The 14,063-nt window shown below is 46.2% G+C and overlaps 1 protein-coding gene across 1 annotated transcript in view; it reads right to left on the reverse strand.

The window, feature by feature from the left end:
- Positions 1-7: 7 nt before the first annotated feature.
- Positions 8-14,063, reverse strand: part of PSMB7 (proteasome (prosome, macropain) subunit, beta type, 7) — a gene marked incomplete at its 5' end in the record, with an annotated part of 23,468 nt that continues 9,412 nt past the window's right edge. The window contains 2 exons of the mRNA XM_010145867.1: positions 8-119; positions 1,796-1,947. Coding sequence (XP_010144169.1) covers positions 8-119; positions 1,796-1,947 — 264 coding nt within the window. The remainder of the gene's footprint in view (positions 120-1,795; positions 1,948-14,063) is intronic.

Consider the following 14,063-nt stretch of genomic DNA (forward strand, 5'->3'; position numbering starts at 1 on the left):
GGATGGTTCAGGACGTGTCCATGGTCTGCACCGTTTCATCCACCACCTCAAATTCTAGCAGCGAGACCTTTTCGGTGAGAACAGCAGTAGTTCCTTTTTCACACTTGTATCTACCAAACCTGTTAAGGAAGCAGGTGACAGTGAGCTGGAGGCTGATACCACACAGAAAAACTCCTGTACACTGTTAGAACTAATGTGCTTCCTCGGGAAGTTTCCTGGAAAAGTCCAGAGTAGAAGATGTGTCCTCACTGCACCATCCCACAGAGGGCGAGAGCTAGGGCACCATGTCAGAGAAAGCAGCTGTCTTAGGAGACACACAGTCTGTCTGTCTTTAGACAAATTACCAAGGAACTGGAGCCATCGCTTGACCGAAATGGGCCCTCGCTGTGGTGCGGGACATCCTTGCTGTGTACCTGCCCTCCACAAGCAGTTTGTTTGGTTTTTGCAACACTAGAAAAACCACCAGAGAGTTGACTTTGGCTTTGGGTGCTCGAAGGACCTCACAGTTACCTCTCCACATGCTGCAGAAATCACAGCCCCACCTGGCTGTGGCATCACCCTTGTCACCCACTTGAAGAAGAATCCAAATGTCTCCCTTAGAACATGCAGTAACAACTCCCTGCTCGGAATGGGGGGCTGGAGTTGGACAGTAAAAAAAACCCAAAAGCCCCTTAACTGTAAGTGGAGCAGGGCCATTCTTTGCAGCTTTGGCCACAGTGTCTGCCTTAAAAAAAAGGAAAAAGCAATTCCTTTTCCATCCACCATCGAGGTTAAAGTTGCACAATTTGTGACACATAAAAGCACATATTGCAAAACCCGGGGGCTGCCCTTGCCCAGCCCCTGGTCCGCAGGAACTCTGCCTGCTCTGCGAAGGAACAAGTTTTGTGCAGTTTCACATTCTGTCACCTCTGTCTCCTGGACGTGATCAGGATGACAACACGATGTACCCTTGTTCCCAAAGCGCGGTCCCTGCTGCAGTGGTCATGACAAACATCCAAGCGATTCAGCATTACTGCGTGGCAGCAACACGTGCCTGAATCGTGTCACCTCTGTGGAGGTTTCCAGTGGTTTCACACTGTGCAGCCCCTCTGTGTGCTGCACGGGAATGACCAGGGAGAGCAGTAAAAAGGGGGGTGGGGGGTGGGATGTTCTGTACACAAACCTACCCTTGCTGTGGCTTGCCAAATAAAAGAGAGGGGGGAAAAACACACACCACCCCCCTCCTTGCACAGGGCACGTTCTCCAGGCACTGGCTGGGAAGGGCCTCTCGCAGCAGACTAAAACACAGCCCCGCAGTCACGGGCTGCAGTGGGGGCATTTCTGTCCCGCAGTGAGTTCACCTGCAGCTGACACGAGGCTGTGCTGCCCACAGAGGGCATGGCTGTGCCACTTGTCCTCCTGACTGATTCCAGTGAGAAGAACATCACACCAGACTGCATTGCTGCCTGACAGCAAAAGAGCATGGCTGTGCCACTTGTCCTCCTGACTGATTCCAGTGAGAAGAACATCACACCAGACTGCATTGCTGCCTGACAGCAAAAGAAAGCCAAGTATCTGCTCGGTCAAACTCGACTTCCTCAAAGGTCTGGAAACTCCAGAGCAGCCCCTCAGCCTGATGAAGCGGCAGGTAAGTTCATCTGTACGTGCCACCAGCCTCTGCCCACCTGCAGGAACAGCCACTGCTTTTGTCTTCCTCTTTAGCTGAATTTCACATGCAGAGCTAGAGGTAACTGCCAAAGTCTGCTGTTACGGAAGAGGAAGCGGGTGGCTAATGCGCAGCGTGGGGAAGACTCACCTGTCCCCCTTCCTGTTGGCCACATCGTAGGGACGGATGAAGTCCAGCTTGCTCTTGCTGATGACACAGATATCCACGTTACTGCCGGAGCCCAGATCGTTGTAGATGCCAGCTGCAATGGCATCTCTCACAAGCTGTTTGGCTTCCTCTTCCTGGAAAAGCAAAAAAAAAGCTGTCACCACACGAGCGCTGGCATTTCACAGCAATGTCTGTCCACGTGACAGTGGAAGCTGTGAGCGCTCAGAACAATAAATAAGATTCCAGCGCCGTCTTAAATCACTGAGTACTGCAGGCACTAACAATGGTGCTGAGCACTGGCAGAGCTGTAGGGACAACCTTTTGTCCTGTCCAGGATCCACGCCTGGATCCGACTTGGCAAAAAGACAGTTGAGGAAGCAAAACTGGAGTTTCTGACTTAATGAATGGAGAAAATTTTACAGTTTTTATCCTCCAGGCAACAAGGTGCCGGCCGTACCCTCTGCTCAGGGCTGCGTACAAAGGACAGCCCCGGCTGGTTACAGCACTGCCCTGCGCAGGGACTACTGAATCAGCCACCGCGCGACCAAAATTATTTCTGTGATTTTTTAACATCGCCTGGTTTGCAGAAGTTATTCAGCTCATCTTAACAGTAATGGTGTCGCAGAGCAGCCTGTGGCTGGCGAACGTTAACTCCAGTCCTGAACACAAGTGCAGAGTTTAAAGGAAACCTGCTGGAAATCCTGGTCAAACTGGGTCCCTCTGATACTGCAGAGCGCAGCGGAGTTCTTACCACCTACAGGAACACAGATGGACAGCGTGCCCCCCTTCCCTTCCTGTGCACTGCAGGAATTCCGTAGGGAGCTGGAGCGAAATCCACCACTCGCTCAGGGCACACCGTGATACCGTGTGGCAGCATGGCAGCAGCACGCGCAGTGCCAAACCCTGGGTACAATCGGCAGAGCCCCTTCTGCAGCAAAGCTGGACCCCAACCACAGATAAAGCTCACTCTTGCTTCTGGGACCCAACACGCTCACCCTGCAGAGCCCCCGTGTTTGCTTTCGCACGGGTTTTGTCTCTCTTTTGAAACACACCCCCCACTCCCCTCTGCGAGCGGTTCCCGGGTGAGGAGGTGTCTGAGCAGCCTGACACAGCGCAGCAGCATCTGCACGACACACGCAGGTAACGTGCAGATGAGCGTCTGTTACAAGGAAACGTTCCAAACTCATCAAACTCACCATTACAATACCACCACCCATCTGCAGTCGCCTTCCCCCCTGCCAATAAAGAGCACGAACAGTATCGCTGTGAAGGGTCAGAAATCCTCGTTTGGATTTGCCCAGCCACCTTTTCCAGAGGGGGGTGGAGGAGGAGCAGTTGATCATTCCAGCACCGCTGGCTCCCTCTACAGCTCCCGGGCAGGGCTCGGTTTTATTTTGGAGGCAGTTACTGAAAGATCACGGAGCAGATCCCGTGCTATGAGAAATGCTCCGATAGCCGGGAAACCCCTTTGTTTTGCAGTGTAACAGAGGGTGGGCAGCATGGAGAAGCGTTCGGCATAGCTTAGTCTTGCACATCTTGTAAACACCAGATACAGCTGCCTGTCCTCACACGTGCCTGTCCTCCTGACAAAGGACAGCTACTGCTTGACAAAGTCCCACGTTCAGCATGGGGTCAGTGCACCATGTCCTGCACCCTCAGCATCCACAAGACCCAGCCAGGACGTGTCCTGCACCCTCAGCATCCACAAAACCCATCCAGGACGTCACGTTCAGCATGGGGTCAGTGCACCATGTCCTGCACCCTCAGCATCCACAAGACCCAGCCAGGACGTGTCCTGCACCCTCAGCATCCACAAAACCCAGCCAGGACGTGTCCTGCACCCTCAGCATCCACAAGACCCAGCCAGGACGCGTCCTGCACCCTCAGCTCCGCTGCTGCTCCAGAGTGTCGGAAGGCAAGAAAAACTGGTGGTGTCCCGAAAGACTCACACTTGGATCTCTTCAGTGGCTTCAGAAGCACGTACCAGAGGCACATCGGACCCCTCATTTTTCTCAAAGGTGTATAAAGGAACTTCCTTGAGAACTACGACTAGAGCGTGCCTGGGCCAGGAGCGACTAAGACTGATCACACTTACCGACACAGAATTTTGGACTCTGTTTTATCCTCAAGGTAGCTGTGGCAGTTGCTGCTCAGCCCAACACGACTGTAACCACACGTCACTGCTTTGCTGGTGTTTCACACCCTTTGACAGTCTCCTGCCATGAGACATCGTGAACAGGCGAGCAAATACTCAACGCTGGTTTCGATGAAGTGAAGCGAATTTGAAAAGCTGCGTTGTGGCGTCCTGCCACAAGCAGCCAACGATGCCGAGAGCCCAGTCCCTCGATCCGGGCAGCAGCTGCACACCCCCCAGCGTACAAACGCAGCCGAAGAGGAGCCCAAAATTAGCTCAACTCCCACCACGGCTGCTCCCAGCACATACCCCGCATTCCCCAACGGCCCCGCGAAAGAACGTGTTAACAGCAGTATTCCAGTTCCAACAGCTTCATTCAGGTACTGACCAGGAGGGCGGCTTTTTTTTTTACTAAACTACAGAAATTTCAACTACAGAACTAAGAAATCCTTATTTCACCCCCAGATTTACCAATATTACTCTTAAAATAAAAATACTGAATTACATTTTCTACTAAGCTGACTAGAACAGCCACGCTGTACCAATAATCCCTGCACCTCTCTTCAGTGCTTTTGGTATTAAACCTCTGATCACTCAACGGGTAGAAGACTTCCACTGGTTTGCTGCATGCTAAGGGTATTTCAGTACTCTAGTGAAAGTAAATACACTAGAATAACACAAAGAAGTATGTGCGGGTATGTTTTAAAAATTAAGCAGTGGCAAACCCAGAATAATTCTAAGCTATCACGTGAGCGTGTAAGAAAAGCACCGTGGCGTGGGAAAACCAAAGCAGGGTGGTGAGGGCTTGTTCCACTCTTGGACAATAACATTGATCTCACAGAGTCCTCCTGCTAATTTAAGTTTTATTTACTTTTAAAAATGTACTTTATCAAGCTCCTGTTGTCAAAATACTTCTAAAAATACCTGGCAGGGTCAGCAGAGCTCCACCGCAACCGCGCTGAGACCCCCATCACACCAAGACGGTCTCAGGTGTACCCTGGGCTCCCCGCTCCGAAGTCACACAGCCCAGCTCATCAACCTGGGCTAGTTTTAATTACGGAAACCCTGCTTTGGTGCTGTTGACAACTCCTCCCCTGCTCATCGTTTAGAAAGGTGACCACAACAGCAACAAGAAAACAACCCCAACAATTCCTGCAAAGTCCCAGCCAGGGCTGCTATTTTACCTTCAGAAAATAGAGGCTTAGCAGGAAAAGTGCTGACACAGTCTTAAGTCCAGGGGCATGAATGAGCCACTGTAATAATTAATCTTAAAAAACCCTAAAAGTTCAGAGTACATAAAAGGAGCGCTTCCTACTTTATGGCTGCAGAGGCCAAGCTAACTGGGAATATCATTCTCCCGGGTCCGCAGTGCTGCCTAAATGAGAACCCAGCAAGAGTGATGGGCGGCAGCCCCAGCCGGCAGCGAGGAGCGGCGCTTTATGGAGCGATCTGTCTGTCTCCAGCACCGCATCGCACAATGTGTCCCCGGACTCCAATGTGCAACCCCATTTACCACCACATGACAAATGGGCAGCTCTTGTAAAAGGCGCAAAGAGGTCCAGATCAGCCGTGTAATGGTCACCACAGATGCACCGGAGTGCTTGAGGGGGGAAAACACAGACCCCCAAGTTCATTAAAGTGACCAGTAATGGATCTTTCAAAATGTGTCTTAGGAATAGTACAGTAAAGGCTAAAATAAATAACTCAGCATGGAAGGGTAATCTGAAATGGTGTTTGATAAATTATTTATAACACAGACAATTGTCTGCATTTAATATTGGCGCTACTGGTAGCATCTTTAAAAGATGATTTATGTGTTGTAATGCCATTAAGCTTTATATGGGCCCACTGCTGGCTATAAAGTCTGCTGAGATTTAGAGAATGAGTTTTAAACTGTCACTGCAACATCATAGTAGATAGAGCCTGTATTAAATCTTTACTTTAAACCTGTTATCTGGAGAGTTGCAGTTTGTAGACGCTCAGGAACTGATAGATTACCCCTCTCCAGCTGCCGCCGTGCCAGTCCCAAACAGCACCAATAAGGAACTTTTACACATTACTCTTGTATATGACTTGACTCAAGTTTCTCCTCTCACTTAAGCAATTTCCAGATTTCAAACACTGCTGAAGGAAAAAGGAAGGAGACTTTCCTTCAGAAGATGTGCATCTTTCTACGGCGTATTACTATCGTCTTTACTAATAGCTTTTAAACCAGTTCACCACCAGGCAGGAGCTGGAAGGGCTGTGTGAATATTATCTCCTCAGCATTCCGCAGCTGCACAATAAGTTAAACAGCAAATACCTCTTCCAGATTTACAAATTTTAGAAAGAATTTTTTTTAATTCTTAAACTGCAGTGAGTACCTTCTGCAGATCACCAGCCTGCAGTGTCGTATGCGATACACAGTGCAGTTCTCCAACAGTCTTATCAGGAATTTGAAATACAGTGTAAATTAGTATAGAATTACTGTGATCATATGCAACAATTTTTATGAAGACAAAAAAAATACAAATACTTGTCACAACTGTCTTTTACAACAGAATGATTTTTTTTCAAATAATGTGATGTAAAAGGCTAATCCTAAACTGAGAATTCACAAGACTCCTATGGGAAGAGAAGGGGGGGGAGAATCAGAAGCTTCAGGAAGGACAATGATAATAAAAAAAATAAACCTATAAAGGAGCACTGGGAATTTGGGGCTAGGAAAGTGATACCTCTTGAAGGACATAAGCACCTACAGAAGCGTAATTAGACTTTGGAAGAGCAATCAGCAGAGCGAGCATGTGAGAGGCTGCGTACGGCAGCCTGCGGGGAGAGGTTGTGGTGGAGATCGATACGTAACTGGAAGCAATGCTGAAATGTGCTGGGAAGTCCAAAGAGAGAACAAAACTGAGAAGCAAAGTACTTTGTGTTTTTCTTGCAAGGGGAGGTCGAAAGGCTCCATTAGATTTGTCTGGCTGCCTTTTGAAGCTGGAAAGGGGCTGGCACCTGCAATTTAAACCACTCGGGTTTGACAAGTCTTCCCCAAAAGCAAGGTTTGCGTTTCATAAGCAGATGAATGACATACCTTGCCTCATGATTTGATAAAGTTGGGGGTTTTTAAACAGACCGATGCTACAATCAATACAGTTTGCTTTTCTCCCATCTTTGATCAGGTGAATGAAATTCAGAAGTAGCCAGACTTTCCAGCCCTCCCCCTCCACCACCTTTTGAGTGTCCTCTAAATTCTTCTGTGACTTTTTAGAGGCAGAACATTGAGATTTAGCAGTCCAAACAATGCAAAACAGGCTATTAAAACTGCTAGATGTGACAAATATGTAGGGTTGGGGTTCCAAATGATTAAACTACAGTACAACAAAACATTTACAAGATACAAGTAGAAGGAATTGGAACAACAATCACACCAAAGGCGAAGGGGTTATGAAAAATCAGAATCTGTAAGATGAGCAGCATCTGGGAGACATGGAGCAGTGAAACACAAAGGTGGGTCCTGCGAACAACCACCAGTTTGTGCATAAAGAAGAATGGGCAGAAATTATCAGAATACTCGAGCAGGTGATGGAAAAAATAAGGTACCTAAAGATACCTGGGACTGCAGCTGCGCCCTGTGCAGGTACAGCGGTGGCATGGCCTCCACTCCGCTGCACCTCGAGCACACGCTATTTGGGATCCCATAGGCTAAAATCTACAGAAAAATATCCCCACAAATACTGTATAGAAGTGTATTTAGTTTACTGAACAGCTGTTAAAGACGAAGTCACAAGTCTGGTGGCCTCTAGAGCAGAAGTCAGGGGGGTGAAATAACTGTCACTCCGTGTTAAACAGCTACGGTATTTGAAATCACGGTAACGTGTACCTTGTTGTTTTCCAGTTCTGATTCCACAGCCTTATTTCACCAGAAACTGAAATGCTCCAACACTACTTCCTTTCAGTTGTGGGAAAGCAAGTGAATGACTCAATATTTGCACAAACAGTCTCAAGGACTCAAAGACTATTAAACACGATTAGAATTCTCTCTGCAGAGCACATCCTGTTCAAACGCTGCGGAACACGTCTCCCGTGTGGAACAGAGGCTTCAGATACATTTGTCCCAATGCTAACTTCTCCAAAGGTGTTTAAACAAAAGGAAAACACCAAGCACGGACCAGTTTCAGTCCCACCCATTCCCAATTATTTGCATCACTGTGCTACTACCCCGTCCGTCACCGGGCACCTTCTCAAGTGCAGAGCCTGCAGAGCCTGCCCGTGCTGCCACCACCAATACACGGCTTTAAAAGACAAAACCCCAGCTTGCTTCAGTCCCTGGGCTGCGACACACCGCGGTTAACGTGCTGCCCACTGCACACAGAACCGACAGAAACACCTTCTGTGTTAGGAAGCAGCGATCTTCAGCAGAACTATGGCATGGGCAGGAAACGAAGCAAAAAGGACCCAGAGCTACCAGGGTCCTACATTCATTCACTGAGATCACAGAACCACAGAGAAGTAATTCTTTACCACTTTTAATGTCGGTTCTGTTGTGACTAATATGTTCGCAAATGTTTATTTTTCTAACTAAGAACTTTTCAAATAAAATGCACCTTAGTCTCTAATTATTATTCTCAGTGATTGGAGTTTTTTCATGTTCCGGCGGTAGACGCCTGCAAGCCCAGACTCGTCACCACCTCCCCCTTTCTGATACCGTACACCACACAAGTATAATAAACCATGTTAATATTTCATACCAGTGTGAAATATGCTGGAGTATCAATTCAACATCTGCTGTCTTCAGGGTACTGGCGTCCCGCAGAGACACTTTCAATTTGTAATTGAGTTCTATACTGAATTAATCAGCAGTTTATCTTTTTTAGTAAAATAATGTCTTCCCCACTAACCTGGATTTACATTAACAATTTATGCCAAATTACCTGCCAAGGCAAGAAACTTATATGATTCGGAACTACTCTTCAATAACATTAGTTCCTATCTGTCGTTCCTCACGTGAGGCTTAGCACAACACCTTGTTCCAATGGCATGGAATTAAATTACAGGCTCCTCTCCCAACTACAGGATTTCTCTTAATGCTGTTCCCATACTCTGCACTACGGATGAATATGGAAAATCATTTAACTCATGTCTTGGTGAACTTCATGGGTTTTTAGAGAACTGGTTCCCAAAGTAAAAAGAACTCGCTCAACAGTAACAGAGTGGTAAATTCTGCAAGTTCTACTGCGACAGAGCGATACCCTCGATTTTCTGTACAGCTGCATTACCACATGGTAACATCCTGAGCCTCACTACCAGCAAGTAGCTAGGTATGTAAACATTACAAAAGACGGCGGTTAAAATTACTCTATATTATTGCGGAGTATCAAAAAATGAATATCTAGCTTCAAATAGAGCAAACTCTGACTAGTTCCTATGACTACTACTTTACCTCTGAAAAAAGGATGGAAGGGAATGAAGGTCAACATTTTGTTTGGAAAAAGAAGCCTCAGGCCCTCTGGTACTTTTTCCTTCCTAATACGCCAGAATGCTCCGTAACACACACCGGCTGGGCTGGAGCCTGCCCCGCTCCGTCCACTCTTCCCACTCAGGCAGGAATGGCACTCTGCCTCCCCAGCCCTCGCTGCTGGAGCGGCACCCGGCTTCATGCCATCTGAGCTATTTTCCAGTGTGTTTTGCCCTTATTCTGCAGTTCTAAGGGATGTACAAACTGAAACCATTTAAACCAGAACGCTGCTCCCGAGAAATGCATCACAAATAATTACCTGTCCTGCAGCTACCCTGGGCAGTGAAACCATCTCCTCACACGGAGAACTGCTTCTGACAGCTTGTCCGCATTATTACGTACAAAGTTTAAGTGTTACTTTCGTAGAGGTGAAGAAATTGTTGCTCTTTGTCATGCAGCAAAGCCCAATTTAAACTAAGGTAAAATTTATTTCCCTCAGTATCGTCCATACCCAGAGAAGCAGAAGCAGGTGCCACTGGGTATCGCTGGTAACTCAGCACAGCAGGCAGTTCCCCGCCTGACTGCAGCCCAGAAATTGTACTTTGGTGTAATCAGAAAGCCTCAAAACACTCCTCAGTAGCCCCAGCCACTCCAGAGCACATCTAGCCAGCACAGCATACGTCAGCCTTGCATTTCCTGCGTGACGTTGGTTCCACAAAGGAAATCAACCCACGGCACAACTCTGTGAAGATGAGAACAGTGCTAACTGTCCCGTGTCCATCAGAAACCAGAATAATTTTAATCTAGAAATAAGACACATTACGATAGACAGGATGACAGTCTGCACACTGATATTTACCTGTGCAAATCCAAGCCTCTGAAGGAGACGATAATACAGGTATGTAAGGAAAGTGTGAAATCTGTGTGGCCATGACTCAGCCAGGGCAGTGAAGACATGCCACTAACAGCCTCAGTTATTGTCACTGGGTAATGACATAAATAGATACGCAGAGCACACAAATACCAAGTACTTATTTTTGCTCACGGAGTCAGATTTTTTCCCCCTCATTTACCCGATCTTCACATTCAATGCCAACAGGGGTTCAAGTGTCTCAGGCGGGCTCTCCAGCCTAACTCTGGTACTCAGGCTTGGTCTCTATTGTCTGCTGCCGGTGTCTAGCCAACAAACCTCCCAGCAAGAGCAGCCACTAAACACCAAGTGTCAGCTGGCAGGACGCGCCACAGGCTCCCACACCTGAGCCCTGGGACACACACCCACACTTTCATCACCACCACTAATGAATACAGAACCCACGTGCAGCTTGGCACTGCTCTTGAGCCTCGAATCACACAGATGCAGTCTAAAGAACACTGATGAGACAACTAGTGTTGAAGACTAGGGAGTTCTGAGTTTCCAAAAGCAGCTCAGTATTACTGTCAGTAGTTGAACAAGAATACCGCCACCGTACTGAGGGACAGTAGGAAACTGGGGCACAGAAACCTTTGAATGATCTGTGTCGGCTGTTTAAAACGGGAAGAAAGTGACATGTTTTCATACTATTTTGTACTATGCCTGATGTGTTTGGTGCTGAAATAAGGGGTACACAGTGCAAGCTGTGTTTAGACCCCTTTTTACTTTGATGCAGCAGAGGGTACCACACCCCGTCATCCAGAGGAAAGCGTTGCTGAGGCCCCAGCTGCTTCATCCCCGGGGATGGGGCTGCTCAAAAGTACCTCAAGAATCGGTGGCAAAGCCAGAAACAAAACTGTGGACTAGAAGCACCTCAGCCTACGCATTTTACAGCTTCCAGTCCTCCTCCTCTCTGTAATTCCTTTGTGAACTCCTCTACTCTGCCAGCTGCATCTACTGACTGAAAAGGTTACTACCTCCAGCTCCTCCTATCCGCTCGTCATTTCTCCTTTCAGAGGATTACCCAAACCTATTGGCTGAATCAGTCCATAACCCGGGTTTGTCAGAACTGAACAAGTCAGGAAACGTAACTGCAGCCCGGTCACAGGAGCAAACCTGGCCAGCAGGTGAAGGGCTGCACAGCTCTGGGAGGAGAGCAAGAGGCCGTTTTTCAGAGAGCACCACTGCTGCAGCAGGGTAAGCACTTACGGCTCAAGTGGAATAGAGTCAGAAGAGTCCTCTCATTTTTAATCTGTTCTTACCGCTCCGGAGTAGTTTTGTTTTCATTCAGTACCACCTGATTGCCTGTCACACTTAAACAGTAAAAAAAAGATGTAAATATAATATCACATTTTTGAGGTGATCTATTTTAGAAGTAATTATTGAATATCTGCCAGACTGCCTCCTCTCTTCCCACCTATTCTCTGCCCCTGAACTCGTTACACAAAGATTAACCTCCCTTCAAGAGTTCTGCTTTCTGTGGCTTCTACCCATTCTCTTTCTTTCGGATCATCTTTTTATCAAACCTGGCTGCGCTGATGAAATACAGGAGCGATAGGAAGTTACAAGCAGCCTGTTTCCTTGCTTAAACATGAAGCTCTTGTCAGAAGTCTACAACAGAGCCTCGCTGTACATCAAGTAATTCTTCTACAGACAAAAAGCTTCTATTTTTCAAACAACATGAGTCAAATACCAGAATATGTAATATCCCTCCCCACCATCTCCCCTGGAATTCCACAGCTGCAGCACAGATAAACCTAGAATTCCAGCATTTAATACTGTAGGTATTTTTTTCCCCAGACCATGACAGTTTCCATATCCACTGACTCAGAGTGTTTCTTTGCTATTGTTTAACCCCAGAAGGCATGAATGCATTTGCAAAAATCTGACTGTAAGGATTAAAAGCCATGTGGCTACCCCACTGAAACCCGACTGCAAGAAAAATTGGCCGCAATGAAAGATCTATGCTCAAAACACTCTATTAGATGTGCTGTTCTTCCACTTATGTTTTTTAAAGTAGATCTATAGCTGCCCACATGACAGATTAATATTGTTCCACAGTAGTTAGGTGCTTGGCATTACATTTTTGAAGCATCCACAGGCCTTCAGGGCTGAAAGTGTTCACATCTTCAGCAATCTATAATGGTTCCTCTAGAGGCCAGCACTTGCTTCATAATGAAACAAGCCTCCATAAATCAGACTGCAGAAGTGGCACTTGGGTATGTCACCATCTATCTTAGCAGTTTCTCTGAAGGATGTTGGGTAAAGATCATCTCCCGGCACTTGCAACCAGGGAAAGGACCATCACAGTTGGCATTGATAAAGCATGTGCTGCTTAAATCTGAAGGCACTCTAAGCCTATGGAAAAAAAAAAACCACATCCTGCTGGTGTTAGCATGCCTCAGGCAGTGGTAGAAGCTTCAGCAACTCATCTTCAAAAGGCAGAGAGCCAGGGCTCTAGAAACCTGCAAAAATTGGCTAAGCCTGCAGTCGTCTTTATTTTATTATTTTTTAATTTTTTTTTAAGTTGAGCATCTTCAAAGTCGACGATTCTTACTGTAGGGCACAGCAGCTGCCACTGCAGATTTGATCCTCTCAGCTTTTGGCAGCTCTCAACTTGAAATTCTAGCAAAAGAATTTTTCAAGTTGCTATTATTGCCTGTCATGGATTTATAAATATTGTGCACTATCTGCTGTGGCATGGCTCTCCTGGGACACCAGTGCATGCCAAAAGCATAACAGAATGAAAAACAGTTCCTATTCTTCAAATAAATGCTAATTTTTTTTAACTGTGCTCACACGATGTGTTTGGTGATCAGCTTCAATAGTACAGAATATATATCAGAGGCAAAAAAGCTGATTGTCTTTTCCAGTAGTATTCAGCTGCTACTTTCATTAAGCTTGTTTAATTACATTCCAGATGCTAATTTGCAAGTCGATACCAGAGGGTGCAGGACAGTTTGCCTTTGAATCATTTTTCTGTGATGTGATGGTCTTGAAGCACACCACTACCCTCCAGTAGCCCTAGCAAGATATTCTGACAATTAGTGCGAAAGAAAGCGGTATTGATCTTGACAGAAAAATAGTAATCCTCTACCCATTTACTAAATTAATCTCCAGGAATTTTAAGTTTATCATCATTGCCATTTCATGGCAAATTTTATGTAAAAAACACGTAGTGTACTTCAGATTTAATTTGTTTCAATTTCAATAGAAATAATTTGTTATTTTACTGGTGGAAAATACACACACCAAACCACATCTGACTTAGAAGGTAAGTATTTTAAGCTGGCAGCCACAGCAAAATATGAAATATTTAAGAGTACAGTTGAGCTTTACCACCTGAAACTTTGCTGGTCTAGTCAATACAGTTACTAAATTATTAGAATTTCTAGTAAAAACAAAGGAAGTTAAGGTGCATGCAAGTCTCAAAGATCTAAATATCTATTTCTACAAGTTGGTGGGCTGCATTTCTGCATGCTTGTTACAACGGTGAATATCTGCTGCCGTTTATGGTTGTGTATGAAGACAATTTAATGAGGATGACCTTTCTGAATAGAAAAAATTGGAGATTTACCAATTTTTGGTGCCTTTTTTGGTTGCTCTTACACAAAGTATGACTTAAAATACAAGCTTGAGAACTAGCCAAGTATCAGACAAAATTTTCAAGTTTCATAGCGTAGCTCTTTGACATTTATATCTTTGGAAGCTGACTATGATGCTGTGGCTGTTGATTCCAAGGATCTGCAGCCCGTGTTTTCCGCAGGAAAAGAGC

Source organism: Buceros rhinoceros, unplaced genomic scaffold, assembly GCF_000710305.1.
Source record: "Buceros rhinoceros silvestris isolate BGI_N320 unplaced genomic scaffold, ASM71030v1 scaffold18021, whole genome shotgun sequence".
Classification (NCBI taxonomy): domain Eukaryota; kingdom Metazoa; phylum Chordata; class Aves; order Bucerotiformes; family Bucerotidae; genus Buceros; species Buceros rhinoceros.